The 22,494-nt window shown below is 48.0% G+C and overlaps 1 protein-coding gene across 1 annotated transcript in view; it reads right to left on the bottom strand.

The window, feature by feature from the left end:
* The window catches only part of LOC119402451 (tRNA (guanine(37)-N1)-methyltransferase), a 54,381-nt gene that overhangs the window by 5,705 nt on the left and 26,182 nt on the right, over positions 1-22,494 (bottom strand). Inside the window, exon 3 of the mRNA XM_037669604.2 lies at positions 8,732-8,871. Within this exon, the coding sequence (XP_037525532.2) occupies positions 8,732-8,871 (140 nt within the window). The remainder of the gene's footprint in view (positions 1-8,731; positions 8,872-22,494) is intronic.

Here is a 22,494-nt window from a genome sequence, read left to right as displayed (position 1 = left end):
TTTTTCGTAAATACGTTTATTCTTGTTCGGAAGTAGGACACTCATTGAGTGCCACGACACCAGACACCTGCCTTGATCGTCGCTCAGACGAGCTCAGCGATTTGTGGCAACCTGGACGTCTGCCTGGGTAGCCAATAATTTTCGAATGTAAGCGCTACAACCCAAAAGCTTGCCAGGCCGCGCGGATGGCACGACAGGTGACACACAAAAGGGAACCGAAGTTTGCCTGGCACTCCACAGTGTCGCTGTTGGCCAAACCTTTCTTGCCACTGGTCTGCAACCAAAGCGAGCTACTTCCTTGCCAACATATCCCATTATGTCACTGTCAGGGGTGCAACAGCCGAAATAGGATTTGGAGCAATTTTTGGAGTAGCAAAATGTTGCTTTTGGAGCCCAAAAATTGCATAGCACATGCAATAACACCACTCCGCTCGGGAAGCCTGCCAACAAAGCATAGAGGAAACGCCCCGCCCGTCTTGAACAAGCATAAAAAGACGCGAGAGGGAAGGCGGGGGGGGGGGCGGCTGTTGCTCGAGCAGCAACTTTTGAACTTTGATTCGAAGAGCGCGGTCGCGATAGCTGGTGCGCGCGTTATCTCGGCAGCCATCAGCGGGCGGCTTGTATATCTTGCTACGTGCTGCGCTCTCAATGCGAAGACACTGTGCAGAAAGAGCATCTTTCCCTGGAAACGCCGTATTCTCTTACACCAACGTTTTGTAGAGTTACGTGAGATTGGATACAAAAGAGTTTGCTGCCAGCCTCACTTCGTATAGCACTAAAATTTGTTGCGATCGCATTCATTGCTTCGTCCTTCCGGTGAAACTGACTTTTTTTCTTTTCTTTCGCAGGGGTTAGGGTTAGGGTCTGCGCGTGCGTCTGCATTGGATGACGATGCCCACACTGCAGATGACCAACGCGGCCTCCATTTCTCTATCAAATTTACGCAACTGAGAAAATTTTAAGCTGGTCGGGCATTTTGGCGCAGCGTGCCACAATTTTAACAAATTTCACGGTTTTTGCTCAGCTTGGCGCAGAAATAAGGAATTGTATCAAATTGGCGCAATTTGCGCAGCTGTTGCATCCCTGCACTGTCCAATCTTCACTGTCAAGCTCTCGGTCTAATCCGCACGTGTCTCCTGATGTGCACAGGTCAGTGACCTATGTCGACCGTTTCAGTGTGGGAGAAAGGAAGAAAGGGGCACCGATCTATGCGAGCATTGAAGGGGGGGGGCTTCTGTCCTTTCCCGGCATGGGTCGCCAGCAGAATGCAGATCTCTATATTCTCCACACCTGGTGTAGGCCAAGTGTGATCTGTGACGACGACAGCAGCGATGGCTGCTAGACCTCACCTTCAGAGCTGCAGGCTGGCGTGCAACACCAAAAGCAATGATGGCGACTCTGTATACGAAATGTATGAAGCATCGTGTTATGAGCATGTGGCACCCTTTCTAGCATAGCTTCGTTTGACCACCAGGGTCAGGCTCAGGTCAGCGTTCGTTTTGGCAACAGGGGAGCAACACTTCCCCTTTGATAAGTGCGGCAAGTTGGGCAGGTTGGTAAAGTTGCATAACTTCGACTGGGTAGCACAAAAACACGGAACAAAAGATAGAGACGTAGACAGCACAAGCGCTTGTGCTGTCTACGTCTCTATCTTTTGTTCTGTGTTTTTGCGCTTCCCCTTTATTTGACCAAGGGGTTGTCACCTACGCTGCTCAGCCGGAATTGGATTTGTGCGCTGCGTGGTCGGCTACCAGAATACCAGGAAGCTGCCCTGAATGTCATGAAAGACATCCCAAGCCTTCTAACAGATTTCCAGTTCCTGTTCCAGCCAAGGGTAGGCACATTTGCCGGCACGATGGCTGGCACCTATGTACCTGAGGGAGTCCGGCCTCGTTTTTTCAAGCCTCGTCCACTGCTGTTCGCCCTGCAGGACGGGGTCACCCAGGGGCTGCAGCGGTTACAGCGACAGGGCATCCTGGTGCCAGTCAAGACGTCTGAGTAGGCCGCTTCCATCATTCCAGTCCCCAAGCGAGACGGTAGTGTCAGGATCTGCGGGGATTTCAAGGTTACCCTCGACCCCGTCACTACCGTCGAAAAGCACTCACTGCCTCAGATCGAAGATCTCTGGTCAGCATTGTCCAGTGGACAGAAGTTCACAAAGCTCGACCTCAGAGATGCTTACCAGCAGCTGGTGCTCCAGGAGGCCTAACGGAAGTATGTCCCGATATCGACAACTATGGGGCTCTTCCAGTACACACATTTACCGTTTGGTGTGGCCTCAGCACAAGCTATCTATAAGAGGGAGATGGCCAACTCTTCAGGGGCATGAGGCACGTGGCGGTATACTTGGATGACATCCTAGTTACCGGTATCGACGACGGGGAGCACATGCAGAATCTGCACAATGTCCTGGCGCGACTTCAGAATGCTGGTCTCAAACTCAAGCGGGGAAAGTGCGTGCTCCTGGTTGCCAGTGTTGAGTACCTGAGACACCTCACCTCCCAGGCTGGCCTAACCTTGGCCCCTCGCAATGTTGAGGCTGTTCTGAAGGCACTGAAGCCCCGAAACAAGAAAGAGCTTCAGAGCTACCATGGTCTCTTGAACTTCTACAGGAGGTTCCTGCCGAACCTGTCAGCATGTCTAGAGCCACTGCTCCGAGATGGTCAGCACTGGGCGTGAAAGAAGGAGCAGGATGTGGCCTTCCAGCACAGTAAGGAGCTCATCACCAAGCCCCCAGCGCAGGTGCACTTAGATCTGGCCAAGCCTGTCGTCCTTACTGTAGATGCATGCCATATGGTGTGGGAGCCGTCCTAGCATACCGAGACAAGGATGGCCAGAAACGCGCTGTGTCATTTGCTTTCTGCTGTCTTCATGCTGCAGAGCAATGCTACAGCCAGCTGGACAAGGAAGGACTGGCCCTTATGTTTGGCGTTGAGCGTTTTCACCAGTACCTGTGGTCCGAAGGTTCGAGGCAGTCACGGACCACAAACCGCTGCTGGGGCTCCTGGGCCCTGACAGGGCGGTCTCCATGCACCATCACCTTGAGTGGTACGCTGGGCCTTGAAGCTTGCCGCCTACAGCTACCAGTTGGTCTACCGTCCGGGAAAGAACCTGGGACCTGCTCATGTCCAGAGCCGGTTGCCCCTGCCGGAGGTGCCTGCTGCTGTTCCAGAGCCAGCTGAGATGTTCATGCTGGAGCACGCGTACCCGGAGGTACTCCAGGCCTGCGGTATCGCAGGTGACCAGTAGGGACCCAGTACTGTCCCAGGCGGTGAAGGCAGTTCCCGAGGGGAGGAGTTGGTGCAGCAGTTCTACAGCCACAAGGCCGCTGAGCTGAGCCTGAAGCAGGGCTGCCTACTTTGGTGTTCCAGGGTGGTGAAGTCTCCGGTCCGAGGTCCTGCAGTTGCTGCATGCGGGGCATCCAGGTGCGGAAAAGACCAAGAATGTGGCCCGTTCCCACCTTTGGTGGTCCTGCTTGAACCAGGACATCGCTCACATGGTGCAGAGCTGCCAAGTCTGCCAGGAACATCAGCGGGCCTCGCGTCAGGTGGAGATCACCCCTTGGCCATTCCCACAGAGGCCCTGGTCCCGCCTTCATGTAGATTTCGGGGGCCCCTTCAAAGGCCACTACTTCCTGGTGGTGGTAGATGCGTTTTCAAAGTAGGTGGAGGTTCTACCTGTCGCCACTCCGTCTGCAGGCGTGACCATTGCAGCGCTGCGGCAGGCCTTCGCTGCCCAGGGGTTGCCGGATGCCATAGTCTATGACAATGGGCCTGCTTTCGCCAGCACGGAGTATCTGGCCTGGCTGACGAAGAACTGAATCCGCCAAATGATGGTTCTGCCGTACCACCCTGCTTCTAACGGTGCAGCTGAGTGGGTGGTGTAGACCATTAAGGACAAACTTAAGAAGAGCCAGGCTGGGGCCTTCCATACGCAGGTCGCCTGCATACTATTTCAGTACCGGACCACACCCCATGATGTCAAAGGCCGTGCCCCCTGTGAGCTCCTGCTGGGCCGGATGGCGAAGACACCGTTGGACGTTTTGCATCCAGACCTTTGGTCCACAGTGCTTCTCAAGCAGCTAAACCAGAAGCTGGCCGCTGACCGAGGGTGCCGTCCTGGGCCGTTACCGGAGCTGGGGGCTCCAGTCTTCGTCAGGAACTCTTGTTCTGGCCCACCTTGGCCTGCAGGACAGGTGGTTTCACTTGCAAGCTCCTCGTCACTGCACATACGTATGCAGGATGGAACCACGTGGCACCGGCATGCTGACCATGTGAGGGCTCGCAGTGGGACCTGGTCTGCACCGTCAAGATCAACAGCAACACCAGTTGCTGCCAACGAGATGCCCACCACCTTGCAAGTGACAGGCGTCATCAGTTTTGTGCCACCTGTTGGACCAATGCCAAGTGCATTACCATCACTGCCAACCACTGTGGACCCTGAGGATGGAATGAGTATGGCTCAGGCAGTACTTGGCGTGGCCACACCCAGCCTACCAACACCTGTGCCCAGGCGGGGCACTAGACATCGAAGGGCACCAGACCGCTATTCGCCTGGTTAAGCCACCGTTGGCTTGGCTGGGACTTGTTTTGCTTTTCTTTTTGTGTGTGTTCAGGACCGGGGGGGGGGGGGGGGGGGGGAGGGGTGTTACGAGTATGTGGGGCCCTTTCAAGCATAGCTTCCAGGTTCGGCGGGCAGCATTGATCACGAGACCATAATAAACATCGACGAGCGCAGCTCTCGGTGAGTAGCTGTCACCACCGTCATGCTGTTGGGTTGTCCTTCCTAAACGCGTGTGCCTCGGCCCCCTCCCTCGTCCGCGATCCAGAGGCAGATTGTGACACATCTCTTGGTGGATGTGGCGTTGCATGACAGTACGTTATCGCAAACAGGGATAACAGAGAGCATCCAATCAACTTATTTCACTTGTCTTCTACCGCTGCCTTACAGAGCATGCTGGGGCTTCGATTGTTTTGTCACATAGTTTTACAGACTTTGAATCTCGAAGGCGATGTATGTTCAGAGAACGGACTGATATGGCAACGACTGGACAGCACAGCACACTGGACATTTAAGGTCTATTCGATTCAGCCTAGATTCTCTGCACCTTCTGCACCTTTTCACAGTGCGCTGCACCTCGCTCCTCGATTCCCCAAGGTACAGTGGCGCCCCCTGCACCATTGTCCTTGATTGTGCAGGGTGTAGGTAAGGTGCTGCCGCGGCGCTGCAAACCCTTGCACCTTCCGGTGCTAGGGTGCAGCATTTTGGTGCAGCCTCGCACACCGTTCCCCTCCCGCGCCTGGCAGACTACCTGCAGATGACAACAGCAATATGCAGGTGGTCGCAGAAATCGACGGTGTCTCCACAGAAATCTTCCCGACTGTGGATGAGCTTGGGGTAATAGTGCTAGACAGCGATGTAATTTTGTAGAAGTGATCCATAGCATGCTTGAGAAGTTGACCGCACATGCACGACGGCGACATTTCTTCGTTACCCTGTCTTTCTTTTTGTTTTTTTTTCAGATGGGAGAACACTGCGGGTTGTGAGTGCGTTGGGCCGCCTTACCACCGCTCACCCGACAAATGGGTGTGCTACGCCTACAACGCCGCAAAACCACGCCCCGCCAACGATGCAGGCGTCCACTCCAGCAGCTGCCGTGCTTCCTCAAAGTAGCGCACTTTGCGATGACTTGGAAGAAGCGCTATGGAGCGGACGAAGGAACAGGTTTGTGATCGAAAAATACAAAGAGAATTTTGGTGATATCGGCAAAAAGGGAGGACTAAGGTAAGGCAGCGACGAGCACGTTGGCGACAAGTACGTATGGATTAATTTGTGTACCATTTTTTTTTTGCACACAGGAACAAAAAGCAGCTCTTCGTGTACCTAACAGATGCTGTAAATGAAGAGTTTGAGTGCTCCTTGAGTGTTCTACAAGTTACAAATAAGTAGGGGTGTGTGAATAGTGAAATTCCACCTCGAATCGAATAGTGCCGAATAGTGGTAAAAAATATCGAATATTGAATAGTATATTTATACGAAATGTGTACCGCCAGTTACGGCAAGACAAAGGAAAAATCAGGGACGCTACGGCGTGACGACAGTTTTATTACGCACTTGTTCGAAAGTGGCTTTTGTTGTAGTTTTTATGGGCGTGCAAGCATGTTGATAGAAGAGCCGCCATTCCAGACAGCAGCGCCACTCAAAACCTCCTAACTAAAGTGTACTAATAGTAACTCCTAACAGAGGGGGGTACGGTAGCCAGTTTTCTTTCCCTGTGGTCGCGCAATACGGCTCATCTGACAACGGTAATGTTGTGCTTCATCGCCATGGGTGCTCCAGGCCCAAAAGTCTTCGGGCGCCCGTTCACAGCAGCGTTTTAAATGCGCGCCGGAGCGATGGGAGTTTCTGAACTAGTGGTGTGATGTGGCAGTGGCGACTGCCCAACGTGAACAAATTTTTACATGCAAAGCCAATCATTGAGGTTTTGCAGGACAGTGACCGAACTACGCAAGAAGTCCGTGCCTTCGTTTCGGGAGCGATGTTGTGAAGGACTTGACAGTTTTCTCATGTGTTTTTCTACGTGCGGAAATGACATAATCTCTCTTAAGATCAACATGCGCTCGCTTTTGAACCAGGATGTTGGTGAAAGCTAAACGAAAGGCGACGTTAGCCTTAGTTCTGGCCACCTCATCCTAGCCAAGTTGCGCCATTGGCCTTTGTCGCGTTTCAAATATTGCATGGTAAACACAAAATATTCAAATGGTTTTTACTAAACATTGAATATTGATGAACCGACCATACTTGCCACAAATTAATATGCTTCCATGATTAAAGCATCGCCGCGGGGCTGCCTTTTCGATGGAGGCGAAAATGTCTGAGGCCCGTGTACTTAGATTTAGGTGCACGTTAAAGAACCCCAGGAGGTCGAAATTTCCAGAGCCCTCCACTACGGCGTCTCTCATAATCATACTATCTTGGTTTCGGGACGTTAAACCCCAGATATTATTATTATTATGATTAAAGCATCACAGCTTGTGCAGCAGTAACCGAGATAAAACAAGAGATAAGCGATGCTTTGGATAGCTACACTTGACTACCATAAAATTTCGAGCAAGCGCCGTTTCAAATTTCACTGCTAATTTCACATTTTCACGCCATTCCGGGAGAGCGCAGCCAACAACCCCCCCACCCCCCCACGCCCGTTCTTCATACCCCAATTATGTACGCATCAATGCAACAGTAGCCTCCTTGAATCCCATCCAATCCTGCTTAGCAGCCCAATCTCTAAGCGCCCGTGGGTGTAATTTGTTCTAAAAATTTCATTCTTTGTTCTGCCGAATAATGATCGCACCCCACACTTAGCGCAAGACACCCATCACGATTTTCGGGGTCCCGTGAGCAAAAGCATGGCCTTCGAGATCTGTATTCCAAGATCGTAACTATGATGATGTAGTCCGCTAATGTAAGGCCTTGAGACCGGTGTTCGTTGCTTGGTGCTGCTGCGTTGGCACATAATCGGAGGTGCTTCCATATCATGCTTGATCGCGTTGCCATTGCGTTTGTTGTGCTTGAGGGCCGTTGTTATGCGCCGTGCCATGAAGGAAAGAGGGAAGACTTGTGAGGAAGTCCGCATGCATCTTTTCTTTTTTTTTTTTCGGAGCAAAATTTGCCGCTGCCATCTTGAATTTACGTGCCGTTCTGGGAATCCGCCCCCCGCCTCGCTTCCCTCCACTTTGCCGGTATTTTGGCTTGTTGAGGTGGGGGGGGGGGGGGGACACACACATGCTTGCTCTGAATTTTACAATAGACCTCACAAGAATGAAAAACGTTCATGTTCCGCAGCTGACATGAACAACTGAAGAAAGACAAGACTTAAGCTAATAAAGGTTACCTTTATTTTAAACACAATGAGACTCGACAAAAATAACTTTAAAAAGCTAATGCTCCCGTTCATAAAGCCCCACAGCTGACGTGAGAACCCAGAGAAAAATAGGGATAAGCAATGCACTGCATAGCTAAACCTGACTACACTTCAGAGAATTTTTTTATGTTCATATTTACGAAACACCAGCTGAAATGTACAAATGAGAAGACAAGAAAACTGAAATCTTCACAAAATTCCGTCACCGCCGGTGTGACAACAGAAAAGTGACTGAGCAGCCACTTTCCAGTAGCTAGCTCTTATCCTGCCCTTTACCGTTCGCTAGCTTTTTCGTGCCGTCACGAATGTCACGCAGAGCGCGCCAGGTTGATACGAGCTCGCTCGGGCGCGTCACGCCAAGGATGACAGCGGCACATCAAGGCACCATAGGCCGCCTGGGAGCAGTTTCGGCGCAATGCGTTTTGGAGCAGATTGGCGCAGCACATGCGGATTGGCGCAGCGTGGCGCAAATGGCGCAGCACTTCCACCCCTGGGTATGGCAAAATGTAAACCACGTTTTGGATGGAACCAGACTGACATGTCAGTGGGTGAGTCAAATACAAAAGGGCACGCTAATTTCTGTCACACCATCTGGTTTCATTTTGAATTTCTCTGTTCAATGACTTTCGTTTCCATATCTCCAAAATTATTTTCACATTTATCTCAAGACAATGCATTGCAATGTAAAATTTGGAGAGTAAAATTTGAGTACAGGGCCCCTTTAAAGAATACTCTACCAACCTACATGGATTCCATCGTATTAAATTATCACGACTACAGAAAAAAGGCTGTGGTGCAATAGTAAATTACCTGGCACCATTCTGTTTGACCTGGACCTTGGTGTCACGCTCTCCTGCAAGCAGCTCCATGTGGAAGTTGCGGAAGGTGTTCTCAATTATGTTCACCTTGCTCACCACGCACCGAACGTTCTTCACCTTGTCCAAGTACACCTGAGAATGGAATGAAACCGTTTTGAGTATAACTGCAGTTGCACGGCTGTAGCGTACATGTGTGAGTAACAACAGATCACGAATGAAGAAAAACAGAACAAGTTTGTGAATGACAGCAATAGACCACCTTTCTACTAGCAAAATGCGGGACACGCTGAAAAAAAAAGGGGGGGGGGGTTCAGCAGAGGATGATCGATGTGAAATCACCAACAATATTCTATTTTTAAACTCTTGCCCATAAATTTTCGCTAGCAATATTTTGTCGACTCCGAAAGAAGAAAATAGAGTAACTGATACAAGTTCAAAATCGAATACATATCTATGTAAACGACACCATTTAATACAACTTTCTAATATGCTCCAGCACAAAACAAAGTTTTTAATACCCATCCATATAAAAATTGGGCAACTGAAAACATAATCACTAATGAAACAGCTGTGGTTTAGTTTCCACGTTACCAACTCTCTTACCAAGACGATGGTAAGACGTGACGACACGAGGGTGTTCAACCGGTTCGGGGGCCCGCTGCCCACATAAAGAGATTGGCTGGACAGCACGCATCGCTGTGTATATATCTATAATACCCACAAAGAAAAAGGAAATTTTTCCAAAGTGTGTGACCAGGTATTCAAACCTGCGGCCCTCGCTACGCGGCGAGACGCATTAAACCACTCGGCCACACACACATACAACCTAGAGCATACTAACAGCGAGCCATTGACCATTGCTGGTATATAGATATCTCTGCGGTACTTCAGCACTGGAGAGACTCGTTCACTGTCAATCGCAAGATGGCGCAAAGGGCCAAAGGGTGCATGATAGGTACATGGAGGTACAGGAAAAAGCCTCGGCAGCAAAGGGAAAGAGGAATGCTGCAATAATGAAGCACAGAGCGTTATGGGCATACAACAGGTACGACGTGCTTCGAGGTCTGTGGAAAGGTGTAATGGTTCTGGGGCTTACATTTGGGTACTCGGTGGTGTGCATGAGGTCAGGTGCAATCGGGAATGGATAAGAATCAAAGGACTGTGGGACACCTCACATTGGGCGCTCACGGGACAACGACAAATGAGGCTGTAAAGGGCAACATGGGATGGGCAAGTTTTGACGTGAGGGAACCTCAGAGCAAAATGAGGTTCGAAGAGAGGCTAAGGAATATGAAAGAAAGTAGGTGGGCAGAGAAGGTGTTCCGGTATTTGCATAGGAAGAGTGTTGACACACACTCAGTGATGGAAACGACATTTTGATTTTTGGAGCAGATTTTGGAGCAGAAAAAATGGTGCTTTGTAGTGGCCGTAAGTGTTTTCGAAACAGAAAAAATGCTAGTTTGGAGCAGCTATTGGTGTTTTTGGAGCAAATGGCAAAATATTCCCAACGACTCCCGGAGTTTAAAACATCATTTAAGCATCTCATAAATATAAATGTTTAGTATTAACAGTGACGCTACCGAGGACTTCTGATTTGGAGCAATTTTTGGAGCAGCAAAATTTCCGTTTTGGAGCACTTTGGAGCAGCAAAATTTTCATCTTGGAGCACTTTGGAGCAGATCATTTTGCATCTGGGAGCACTCTGGAGCAGCGAATTTTACATCCTGGAGTGCACTACAGAAGCATATTGCAATAACATTCAAGCACCGGAATATTACTATGGGGCTCTTATGAAGGCTAGAAATATTTCGATTCATTGCAAATCTCATGGAAAAAATCATCTCCGGAGAACTCCATACTTCACTCGCTAATGAAAAAATAAGGGCTCATGCAGTTGAGTGTTCTGAATTAACCTCTTCGGCGATTATTTTCGACACTAGCAAATAAACAGAATACCAGATCAATAAAATTGCACTTTATGAAATAACACTCTAAATACATCTATGTGGTTATCAGCAGACATTGTAGACAAACGCCGTGATGTACAGCAGTGCCTCAATGCCAAAGAGCCACACTGTCCCTAATGAATTCCCCTAAGAAAACTCCTAGGCGAAAGCCAGGTTTTTTTTCTTCTCGATCGACGGGTTGATCCTCCCCCTCCTTCTCTGCAAGCTTTCTGCACCCCATCTGGTTTTGCGCTAGCTCCATGATCGGCGCACCGATTACGGAAGCAGTGTAAAGCGACGATGACGTGATGGCGTCATCACATGACATCACGATATATGACGCCATGATGACGTCACAAGTTTTGACGATCTATGACATGATGATGACGCCATCACATGATTATTTTTTGCATCAATCGATTGACGCCGCCGACGGTCAATTTTCGTGTTTGATAAAGCATATTGCGTATTGAACGTTAACAACCTGGCCTTACATACCAAACTGTCCTCCACCGTACAATTTGTTGGTATCGCGCATTCATTGCTTCGCCCTTAAGCGAAACTGAGTTTTTTTACCCGTCAGCTATTGACCCCCGAAAGCGAGGGGCGGACATGTAACATGGGGTAGGCACTTCACTGTGGGCCGTCAGCGACGGGCCCGCTACTGACAGCTGCGTATTTGCGGCTGCTCCGACCAGGATATATGCTTTTATTAATGAGATGACATTTTCACAAAGCAAGCAAAAAATTCGAATTGGAACCCTAGCACGTGAACTCGAAAGGGCAGGGCCTTTTGGGGGTATTTACCGCAGAGTGATTAAACTCGGACGTGCTGGTATAAGCAATTACGAAAAAGCTCTTCCGAATGAAGATCCATGGATAAAGTATATCTGAGGAAAAGTGTGAACGCGTTTCCACCGTTCGCGTGCCCTTCCATAAACGCGAAACAAGGAAAATTCGATATTGTTCCATATATATACTGCTAGCGATCCCAGATTTCATTCCGCGATGTCCGGAAACAGAAGTGACAGACATTTTAGCAGCACACATGTAGTTATTACTGAACATTGCTTTCCTTACGTGCCGTGCGACGCTTGAAACGAGCAGCGTTTCTAGAACAGACGACGTCCGCCGATGAATCGCCGTCGCACTTTTTCGCTACCGAGAGGCCTAGACGTCACGAGCCTCTGCGGAGAGCGCGTGTTGCTGTCGAGCCGACTTGCAGAACAGAAGCTGCGTCGGCACCGTGCATGGCATCGTGGCTTATTCGGGACGCACGCGCGAGCGCTGTTTATTCAGCGGAATAATTCTTGGTCCATGGTTGCGACTTTGGCAGCCCCGAGATCAAGCTGCACATGTTCTGACGCGCCGGCCGTGCGATTGCCGGTGATAGACGCCCCAAAACCCGAGGCTTTGGCGCAGTTTGGCGCAATTTTCGTCGATATTATCAGGATGGCGCAGTAAATACAATTTGGCGCACTTTGGCGCAGTTGGCGCAGGAGTGGAATCACTGTATTAAACATAGTGCACCTACAATAATCACTTCAAATTGCAAGAAACAAATAATTAAGCAGATGGTTGGTCACTGAACACAAAGTAAGATGAGCAACATATATATAAAATACCAGTACTTGTGGCAGAAACAATATAAAAGCGATAAAGCTGAGCACCAAATTACGAAAGTAGCCACGACTACATGTAACTATAGCTAAAGCAACAGTTCATAATCCATACGAGTTCAATATGTTACTTTCATATTTCACCAGCATTGAAAATTTAAAAAATAAAACTAAAATGAGCTATACATTTAAAATGCCAGTTCTTGTGGCATAAATGAGGTCAAAGTTGATCAAATGGTAAATGTAATCGGTCACACATCAATGTCGTCACAGCAGCAGCTAGTAATCAGTATTATATTGAACTAATCTCACAGATATTTCACCAAAATAGTCTGCTTGTCATGTACAAATATACAGCAAAATCAGATATATATTGACAATGCCAGTACATGTAGCACTGTCAGTATGCCAGTACAGGGGTGAGATGGCTGAAATTGAATTGGGAGCAGTTTTTGGAGCAGAAAATTTTCGACTTTGGAGCAGAAGCTTGATTTGGAGCAGTTAAATGAGAGTATACAGCCTGTTTTTCTTTTCGTTTAGGCTCGCTGGATGGTCACACAGTTAAAGCTCACTGTTTTCAATTTCCCAGCACCATTTTGGAGCAGGTTCAGAGCAGTAACTAACAAATACTATTACACTTTCGAGGAGCATGGAGCAGCATTTCTTTATTGGAGCAGCACTTTCATCACTGCACAGTGGAGAAAAATAACAAGGAGAGCCATCAGCAAGTATATGGCTGGCAGAGTAAGTGATATTGGGTGCGAGGCCCACCACTGGAGACTCGGGGCACTGCAATCGTGTGATGTGCAGGATTGGACCATGTAATATCACCTCGCTCTGGTGAAAGGAAGCAGACGGTTGAATGCACTGTTTTGAACTGCGATTTCGCCGCGTTTTCCCTTTCGAACAGCGTTATTTAGCTCTCACTTCATGTGTGCTAACCCCTAGAAGCTAACCCCTAGAGGCTGCAGTAAATATTATCGGCGGCAGGGTACTTTTCTGCTCCGTGCCACAGTGCACCACGCACGCGAAGGAGCCAGGGGTGAGCTTTCACTTTTACCCCTGCCCTGCTGTCACCTGTCTTTCTTTTATTGTTACTTAAAGCCCATAGGGTTGAAATGCACACCGACCACACATGTTTACATAAAAGCAAAACAGTTCTGCTCCCGCACGGGAGCCTTGTTCACAACGAAAAATGAATGCGCAAACAGTCCGATTGTGTATGTTTTAAAATATGACGTAGCAACATGCGCACACGTGTGCGAAGTTGCCTTCATTGCGTTTAAGCGTGTGTGCCGTTGTCTGGATTGTCAGAGATTCAAGATTAAGCCGAGAAGTCCAGTTATTTTCTCTCTCCGTTATTCCTGCCCTGTCCCAGTCTATTTTGTGGCCAGTTGCTTCTGTGTGCTTGGCCATTGCCGTTTGATCAAACCTTCTTTCTCACATCATACATGTGCTGCTTGAATCTTTGCTGAAAGTTACCTGCCTCGCCGACGAAACTTCCACCCCAGTCTGCGTACACCCCCCCCCCTCGGGTGTCCATTTTAATTGTCCTTATGTGATGCTGATTCACCTTCTAACAGCAGCAGTGAAGTGTCATACTGCTTATCAATGAAGCTGTAAAGGCTGGACGCTGGTATGTATTTTAGCTGAAACATAACATTGCCATTTAGACCACGGTAATCCACACCTTTCAGCATGCTTGTTCAAGTGCGCAAAGTAATACGGCCGGCTGGCACACGGTGCATTTTCTATCGCAATTGAGCCCTATCGGTACTGCACTTTTCGATCGCAATTGACACCTTTGTAGAAGTTGGAGAAGTGAGTCAATCATAGCAAAATTTTCATCCCTACGTGGCTTGATGGCGATCAAAAGTGCACCGTGGGACAACCGTAGAAAATTTGTGCAATAAGGAGCAACACATAAATACTAAGATCTTGCCGCAGAGAAACTTGTACTCATGTGAAATGTCATCTAGCTATAACTCCGAATGAGGTACACACGTGCATATGGCTCTCTTGTGTTTGCCTCCAATCATATCAGAAAGGTTGTGGCTGCATGCAGCTCTAAGCATGCTTGGTTGCTTTCTACAAAACGGCAAATCCGCTTGCGTCGTGCTTCATAGAAATATGTGTGCTAAACAGCAATGTAAATGTGCGCATGCTTGTCGTGTCAACCGTGGCCTATTTTTAGATGCTAACATACAGTGAATGAAGTTGCATGGTTGCACGCATTTCTTGGTGCAAAAATATTTGTATTAGACGTAAGCACGCGCTAAAGCCTATTTGACGCTTCAATTCGGCACAAGAAGGTTCGTAACCTTCTTTTACAAAAGCAGCACGCTCGGCCCCTGTGGCTTGGTGGCCATAGCAGACGACGGCGGCAGTCAGGGCGTTGTCTAAGGCATTATGAGGAGCGTAACGTTTTTTCAGAGCACGTATTTAGCACTTCGTATGGTGAGTGACGAAGCCACCGCATTATTTTACTGATTTCGTCGAAGGGAAGTGCAACGAGAATAATAATAAGGGAGGCACGAAAGCGGCTGTGGGCTGTGCAGAAGAGGGCTGGCGGAGCAATCCAACCTTGCACGCCACAGGGATGCCTTCGCATCGTGGCGCCACGGAATGTCCTTGCGCCCAATGGCAACAAAGAGAGTTCAGCTCAAAGTCAGAGAGGATTTATTGGATACAAGTGATAGAAAAAAAAAACTGGCCCTGAGTAACTATCAAAAGGGCAAAGACAAAATAAGGAGGCAGGAATTTTAAAATTCAAGGGGAAGCACTTTAATGCATATTTGAAGCGAGGTTGGGTTACCTTAGGGTGCATAGTTTCAAAGAGAGATTCAGTGAAGAAGAAGAAAAATGTACATGCTGTGGAGAAGCTAACAAAATGATGGAGCATGTTTTAACTGAATGTGGAGATATCCAGCCAGGTGGGCACCAGCCTACATGAAACCTTTAGCCTTAGGGACAAACATGGAAAGGTAAACATGTTTGCAATAGAAACAAGCAAGAGAGGGTTAGAGGATTGGTGGCAGAAAAGTAGAGAGGAAGGATAGAAATAGCGTGATAAATAAGGTCATTCTGCCGTAACGAGCAAACAGTTGAGCTGGAAGTTTTATGGTCTTTTTTTTTAAAGCTCGAGCTTGGTGGCACACAGGTCACTGGCCCATTGCAAGGGGGACGCTCACAGCATCCATCCAGTGCTTTCAAGGGCAGGGCCACGCCCGTCTTTTATGGTGCATTCAGACGACGCACCAAATCCGGATGTGGCGGGGCGGACAGCGCGTCACGTGACCTCACATCAACGATTCTCCTCGTCCGCGTGGCTCGCGGACGGATGAGCCCAACCTATTTTTCACATCAGGATTCTGGCGGCGGAGTGCTGCAGCTTTAGCGGACAAACAGGCTGGCAACCAGTATACTATTCTTCTGCTCGAGCCGTACGGCTGTCCTCGCAGTTGATTTCAGCTCTGCTGGCGCTTAGTTCAGTTTATTTCTGGGGCCGTATTCTAAGACGATCACCTTTCAGATATATATCCTTTAATGCGCGCTGATTGGTGGGTTGGAGAGTAGCGGGTAAGTTGTCGCTTTAATCATTGCACATGCAGGATTCTTCGGCAAGCAATGTGGCGCTGTCGCCGCAAGCGGTCGTCTCAGAACACGGCCCATGTTTGAACACTCATCTTAAGGTCAAGATGCGAACCAAGAGAAGGAAACATAATGTGCAGCAGTGCAATATGCAATGTCGATACCTGTTATCCGCAAAAGAAAAACAAAGCTCCCGATATCGGCGCATCACTGTATCCTCCCTTCGTATCCGGGGCTCCACGCGTGACAGCAGCGAGGTCAGTCTCCAGCAGCTCTCTGTAAAGCAGATTCTTCTTTTCATTCTGCCATTCCGCCAACAACACCGATTTCACAGAAACAAATTACAGTCCTCAACAATACTCGACGTAGCTTGGCGAGCTTCGCGTTCTGTCGGCTTCCATGTTGTTGAATACTCTCAAACCGGTCTGCTGCAAGCGGGCGCAGGTGAGCGCAGAGTCTGCGGTCGAGAGTAATCCAGCTGTTCTCTCCTAGGACACCGTCCGTCGTGTGGGTGCGCCTGCAGGCGGATTATCCGCGGATTAGCCGTCCATGTCCACGACAAATCCGGATTCGGTCTGTCGTCTGAATGCACCATTACCGGAGAGGAGGCACGTGCTTTCGGCTCCGTTTTTTTTTAGTTACAAGGGGCGGTCCCCTGTGCTTGGGCACTTATCTATTGAGAGGGTTCAGCAGATGCTTCATAGTTTTCTACATGTTGTGCTTTCATTGCCAAGTTTGCGTTGAAGCCACAGACCACACGAAGGTCACTTCTCCAGCTGCCGCGGCCGTGTTTGCTAAAGAAGTGAACTGCTAGCCTTTCTTCGTATGACATCGGAATTTGTTGCTATCGCATTCATTGCTTCACCCTTCCGACGAAACTGTGACTTTATTTCTTTCAGAAGCTTAGAATCATCCTAGAAGTACGTGCAGCTAACACATCCTCACACAAAGTGGCCAGATCCCACTGAACTTAAGGGGCTGCCAAACAATAATAATAGAGAATGAAATGCGGGACATCTCTTACAGGGCTACAGTGCTCAATGCAAGATGGGTGGTCACCCTAGACAGCAAGTTGAGCTTTCTGGCGGGCGTTCATCACGGAAGGGAGGGCAAACACAGACGGAAAACACAATGTTTGAGTTCCCTTGCGTCCATGTCGCCATGCCTTTCTTCTGGATTGTGAGATGTTCGAAGCGGTGCCAAAAGCACACCGCACATCTAATGCGTGCGTTGGCATGGCTACAGCTAAGCAAGATAATCATTCATGCCAGTTGACTCTCATACTTTTTCATATCAGTCGTGCGTAGCTGATGATGAAAGCATGCTGCCCAATTTTAGGTCTCACAACAAGATTGCGCATGTGTTCTGTGCAATTTTCATAGCCAGGCCTCCTTTCTGTTGTACGCAAGGACATCTTGAGGATGCACTGTCCGCTCTAGTGAAAAGTATTCCACAAAGTACTGTCAGTTTTATCTTGCTTTGGTTCTACTTACCAAACTGGACCAGCTAACCCAACACCCTTTAACATGTGTGTGTGCCCACAGGTGGGCACAAACACATGTAAACACCAGTGCTTAACCTCTCCACTCCAAATGAATATGCATCATTTTACAAGTCATGCAAAAAATTGCATCACTTCTGAGAGTTGAGACATGGCATGCAGGCATGAGAGGCATGAGAACTGGGGAAGCATACAGAGTGGGCTGCCTCAGAAGCGAGGGCATGGCACGGGGTTTCAAATGCACAACAATATTGCTGGTATCGCTGAACAACTCAACCCCATTTATAAAAGGGCCGCAGAAGTACTGATAAAACTACATGGGAAATATAAAATGAAAGTAATCCATTTCAACGTCCAGCAATGACAATGAGAAGGTAGAACCATTATGTGAGGAATTAGCCATGCAAAAGGTACAAAACCAGCACACAATTCTCATGGGAGAAATAAACACAAAAGGAGGAATAAATCAGGAAGGAGAACAAGCAATCGGCCACTGTGGCACTGACTGTTGGAATATCAAAGGAAAGATGTGGGTGGAAATCACAGAAAAATACCAACTCCACATAATTAGCACCTTTTTAAAGGAGTACTGACACATTATTTTGAAAGTAAGATAGATTTATGTACACACACGTGGGCTGCCAGGTCGAAAATGTGAAAGTCAACGAAAAATTTCAAAACATAGCAAGAAAAGTAGCCAACTTTGGCTGGATGAAAAAAATGTTGCCAAAAAAGGAGCTACATTAAGGAGAAATGTTGGATCTGTCTTATTGTGCTACTGTAAGGACTTTATCACAGCCAAAGCTGATCCCAGTAAACTTAACCCAGCAAAAAAACATAGTGGATTGTATATGACTAAACCAAAGAGCGCTTCGGTAACATGTTATATAACTAAATATTTACCACATATCTCGCAAGTGGAGTCACAGCTGCAGTTCAAGTGTGTGGGGTCTCTCACACATCGGATACAGTTCACACTGTAGAGCAAGCAAGCAAATGGGCACTTATTGCGCCTTTTACACAAGCCTGCCAGCCGATCCTACAGATCCCAACATGCCAATATACTCACGTGTGCCCGCTAGTCAAATTATACAAACCACTAAGTTGACACAATAAATAGCACACTGGTGTTGCTGATGTTTGACTCACCACAGGCAGGAGTCCATGGGGCCTACCCGTGGAATTGCCCCATGGTTGCGATGGTGAAGAAAGCAATCACAGCCGGTAAAGATCAGACTCCTTATTGTGCAACCTTGTGCCCAGAAAAAGAATGACACTCAAAGTGCAAGGATATTGGCGCACACAGTCGTCGGTCGTCAAATCCGATCAAGTACGTCGGCATTTATACATGTGGCATCGAAGATTCCAGCGTTATCGTTGGTGGCCAGGTTAGTCCCGGAACAAACTCTATTGTTCGCGTTGGGGGCACAATCTTATCGGAAGATTCTAAAATAACTGAGAATGTTGCCAGACATTCGGGCACAGTTAGCACAAATTACATAAAAAAAGAAGTGCGCCTGGCAATACTGATGCCTACACACACACTCATGAGTACTTACGTGTAGTAGGGCAGAAGTTTGGGCTAGTTGGTGAAGCATGGTTACCAATGGGGGGTGAAGCGCAAAACGGATGAAGTGGACAGCCAAAGACGAAGTGAGCAACTTGGTGAGCGTGTTCTTTAATGAACCAGCAACCCAAAGCAACTCAAATTTGAAAATGCACATCTTTTTTGGAAAACTGATTTTTTTAGCTCAGCAGGCCCCCTTAAAGAATCCCAGCTAATTGAATTTTATCCGTAGTCCCCAAATAAGGCCTGCCTCATAACGATATCGTGGTTTTTGCCACATAAGACACCAGAAGTTATTATGGTCTTGCATGCACATGCGCCACAGGCGATATACAGCTGCCACTTTGGAAGTGAGCTGCAAAATAACCGAAGCCCCATTCTTAAAGAAAGATGGCTGAACGCGAAGCTTTCTCCCACACTAACTGAATCAAAGTGAAAGTCCAAAGCCAACGACCGTGCAATGAACCGCAGAAAAGTGAGCATGTGTGATTTGATTGCTTGTTTAGGATTTTTTAGGGGGTTAATATGCCCAATTTAGGTCTCACAACAAGATTGAGAGGGATTGCTGAAGTTGAATGAAGACACGTTTGGTTAAATTGTGTAGCCTGTATTTTAGACCGTGCAGCCATTGATTACACACATACACTCACACTTTCACGGAAGACTCAACACTTGCACAGTATTGCCTTGTGATCAGTCAAAGGCTCTGCCATCGTAACGTGGCCAACTCCCAACGAGGTCAACGGCAAGCTTCCGCGCCTCAAACGATTGCGTGTGCCCTCTGCTTGCCCGAAGGTCTACCCAGGCTGAACACCGTGGAGGAGCGACTGGTTGCACCTCAACTGCCGCCGGTCATGTGCATCCGGCGCCTGACTCACAGTCGCAGTCAGTATGTCATCATTCACACACACATGATCATCCATCAGTCACACACACTGAACACAGATGAATGGCAGTTGAGGTGCAAGCAGTCGTCGCTCCATGGTGTTCAGCTTGGGTAAACCTTCGGGTATCGGAGGGCACACGTAACCCGTTTGTGGTGCTGAAAACAGGTAGCTTGCCACACACCAAGGTGTCCTTGGACTGAAGCTGAACAGCGCAAAAAAGTCGGCCACAAAAAGCAAACCCACAGGACACAGTGCTTGTCCTGTGTGTTTGCTTTTCGTGGCTATGCTTTTTGCACTGTTTAACTTCAGTATGAACAACTGACTAGCCCAGTCAGCTACATTACATATCCCTTGGACGTGCCACACACTTGAACCCCAGCTGGATCGCTGAGATCTGGATGGTACTTGCAAATCACGTTGAACGCCTTGCACCGCTGATCGTCCGAGCGAATGCCCGACGTCAACGACACCCAATTGTTGAACCAGAGTCGATTGAAAATGTCACACGTAACGCAGTGCAGATATATACAGTCCGTCTGGGTAGCACGGCATTGCAGTTCCCGCTGTTCTTAGCCATTGCGAATATGAACTGTATTGTTCTACAATGTCACGCGCCATAGTTCCAATGTGTGCACATATGCCATAGTTCCATATTATGTGCGTGTATGTGCAGATAGTTCCTTTAAGTAAGCTGGCTTTCCTGCTGCGCACTTTCAGTGTTCATGGACGAATCAGTGAAACATAGAATGCTTCTCTTTAAAAAAAATCAAAGCAGCATTAAAATTATCGGTGGTTTCGCAAGATCATGCGCGGCTATCATCAAGGACAAATCTCGGTGTGATCACGAACATGAACGATCACATTACGAATTGTACACTATTAAGCTGACAAAGCGAGCTGTCAAAACAAACCAAAGTGACACTAAACGCGGCGCACGATCAGGCATCGATACTATCCGAAACGAAACCTGGCACTGCAAAAAACATGCACGATCGCGGTGGTCATTAAAAATTTCCTTCTGCGCATTATTATGCTGAGAAAGTGAGCTGTAAAAAACACCCAAGGTGGCATTAAATTTATGATTGGACGTTATTTTCATCTGAAGCAAACCTCGGAAAAACTGAATCTCTCATAAAACTGAACACTGCACATTGCAATGCCGCCAGTGACTCAACAGGGCGTAAATTAGAGCTCCTCACATTCAACTCAACAACCTTAAAGCCACCAGACAAACTTGGCATTCAAACAATCAGGTTTCAAGTGAGACAAATGCATGTGAAAGCATGGTTCTTTGCCGATAGCTCCGGGCAGACACCACTGCCACAATGAAGATGCATTTTTTACAGCAGCGCTGTCAGGATCGAGGATTGCCGTGTGTTGTAGATGGAAAATTATCACCATCATGAACTGGCACGTGCGCTCCTGGTCCTCTTCTGTTTTCTTTACAACAGAGCTGTTAGGGTAGAGGTCTGCCGTGTGTTGTAGACAGAAAATTACCATCACCAGGAACCGGCAATTGCTCTTCTCGTCCTCTTCCATTTCACTTCTGCTCTTTTCACAGCAGAGCTGTTAGGGTCGAGGTTTGCCGTGTGTCAATAGAAAATTATCATCATGAACTGACATGCGCTGTCGTTGTCCTCTTCCGTTTCACTTCTGTTGTCTTTAAAGCAAAAGCTATTAGGGTCATGGTTCGCCATGTGTAGTAGATGGAAAATTATTATCATCACGAACTGGCACACAGTCTCGTCGTCCTCTACCATTTTACTTCTGTTCTCTTTACAGCAGAGCTGTTAGGGTCAGGGTTCACCATGTGTCGTATCATTACCATGAACTGGCACGCACCCTCGTCGTCCTTTTCCGTTTAACTTATGTTCTTTTTACAGCAGAACCATTAGGGTTGATAATAATAATAATTGTTGCGGTTTAACATCCCAAAACAACGATATGATTATGAGAGATGCAGTAGAGGAGGGCTCCGGAAATTCTGACCACCTAGGGTTCCTTAAAGGCCCACTCCGGTGATTTTGTTACTATTTCAAAGTAATGGTGCTTTTATGTTTCTGAGGTGCTCCTGTCACGAGCCCGATAGCAGAAATACTAGGCCAATTGGACAATAATTTTAAATAAGCAAGAAAGCACAACACCAAAACTGAAACCCAACCTAGCAGTACTATCTTCGCGTGACGTATAAGTCGGAAAAAACTGGAAATTGTGCAAGGCATACCGGTCCCGCCAGAGCGTAGTATGAAAGCTACGAAAACGGAGAAGAGCAGACGCTCAGGGGAAAGGTGATCCCATCGCAACAGCCGTACCATGTCTGTGACTGACTGGGCTACATGCACAAGCTCCTCCGAGCCGTCGGAAAATGACAGCTGCGATTCGGACGCATTTGGAAGCCAACTAAAATCGCCATTCTTCTTTGATAAAGTAGAATACACCTGTTTAGTTCTTTGCTTACCTGGTTGCGCATTCCACCGCCAGATGGCGCCACCTGTCCAGGCGGCTCAAGCTTGTGGGGCGCGATCGGGTAAAATGTTATCGCTGAGAAGTTTGCGGACCAACTAAAGCTTCTTAATATTGCTATGGGAAGAGTGCACAAGTGTGGCAATAGTGGCATTCAACATCGTGTCGGTAGGGCCAAAGG

The sequence above is a fragment of the Rhipicephalus sanguineus genome, chromosome 8, assembly GCF_013339695.2.
Source record: "Rhipicephalus sanguineus isolate Rsan-2018 chromosome 8, BIME_Rsan_1.4, whole genome shotgun sequence".
In the NCBI taxonomy this organism is placed as follows: Eukaryota; Metazoa; Arthropoda; class Arachnida; order Ixodida; family Ixodidae; genus Rhipicephalus; species Rhipicephalus sanguineus.
The sequence above is the reverse complement of the archived record's forward strand: the minus strand, read 5'-3'. Positions and strand labels throughout refer to the sequence as shown.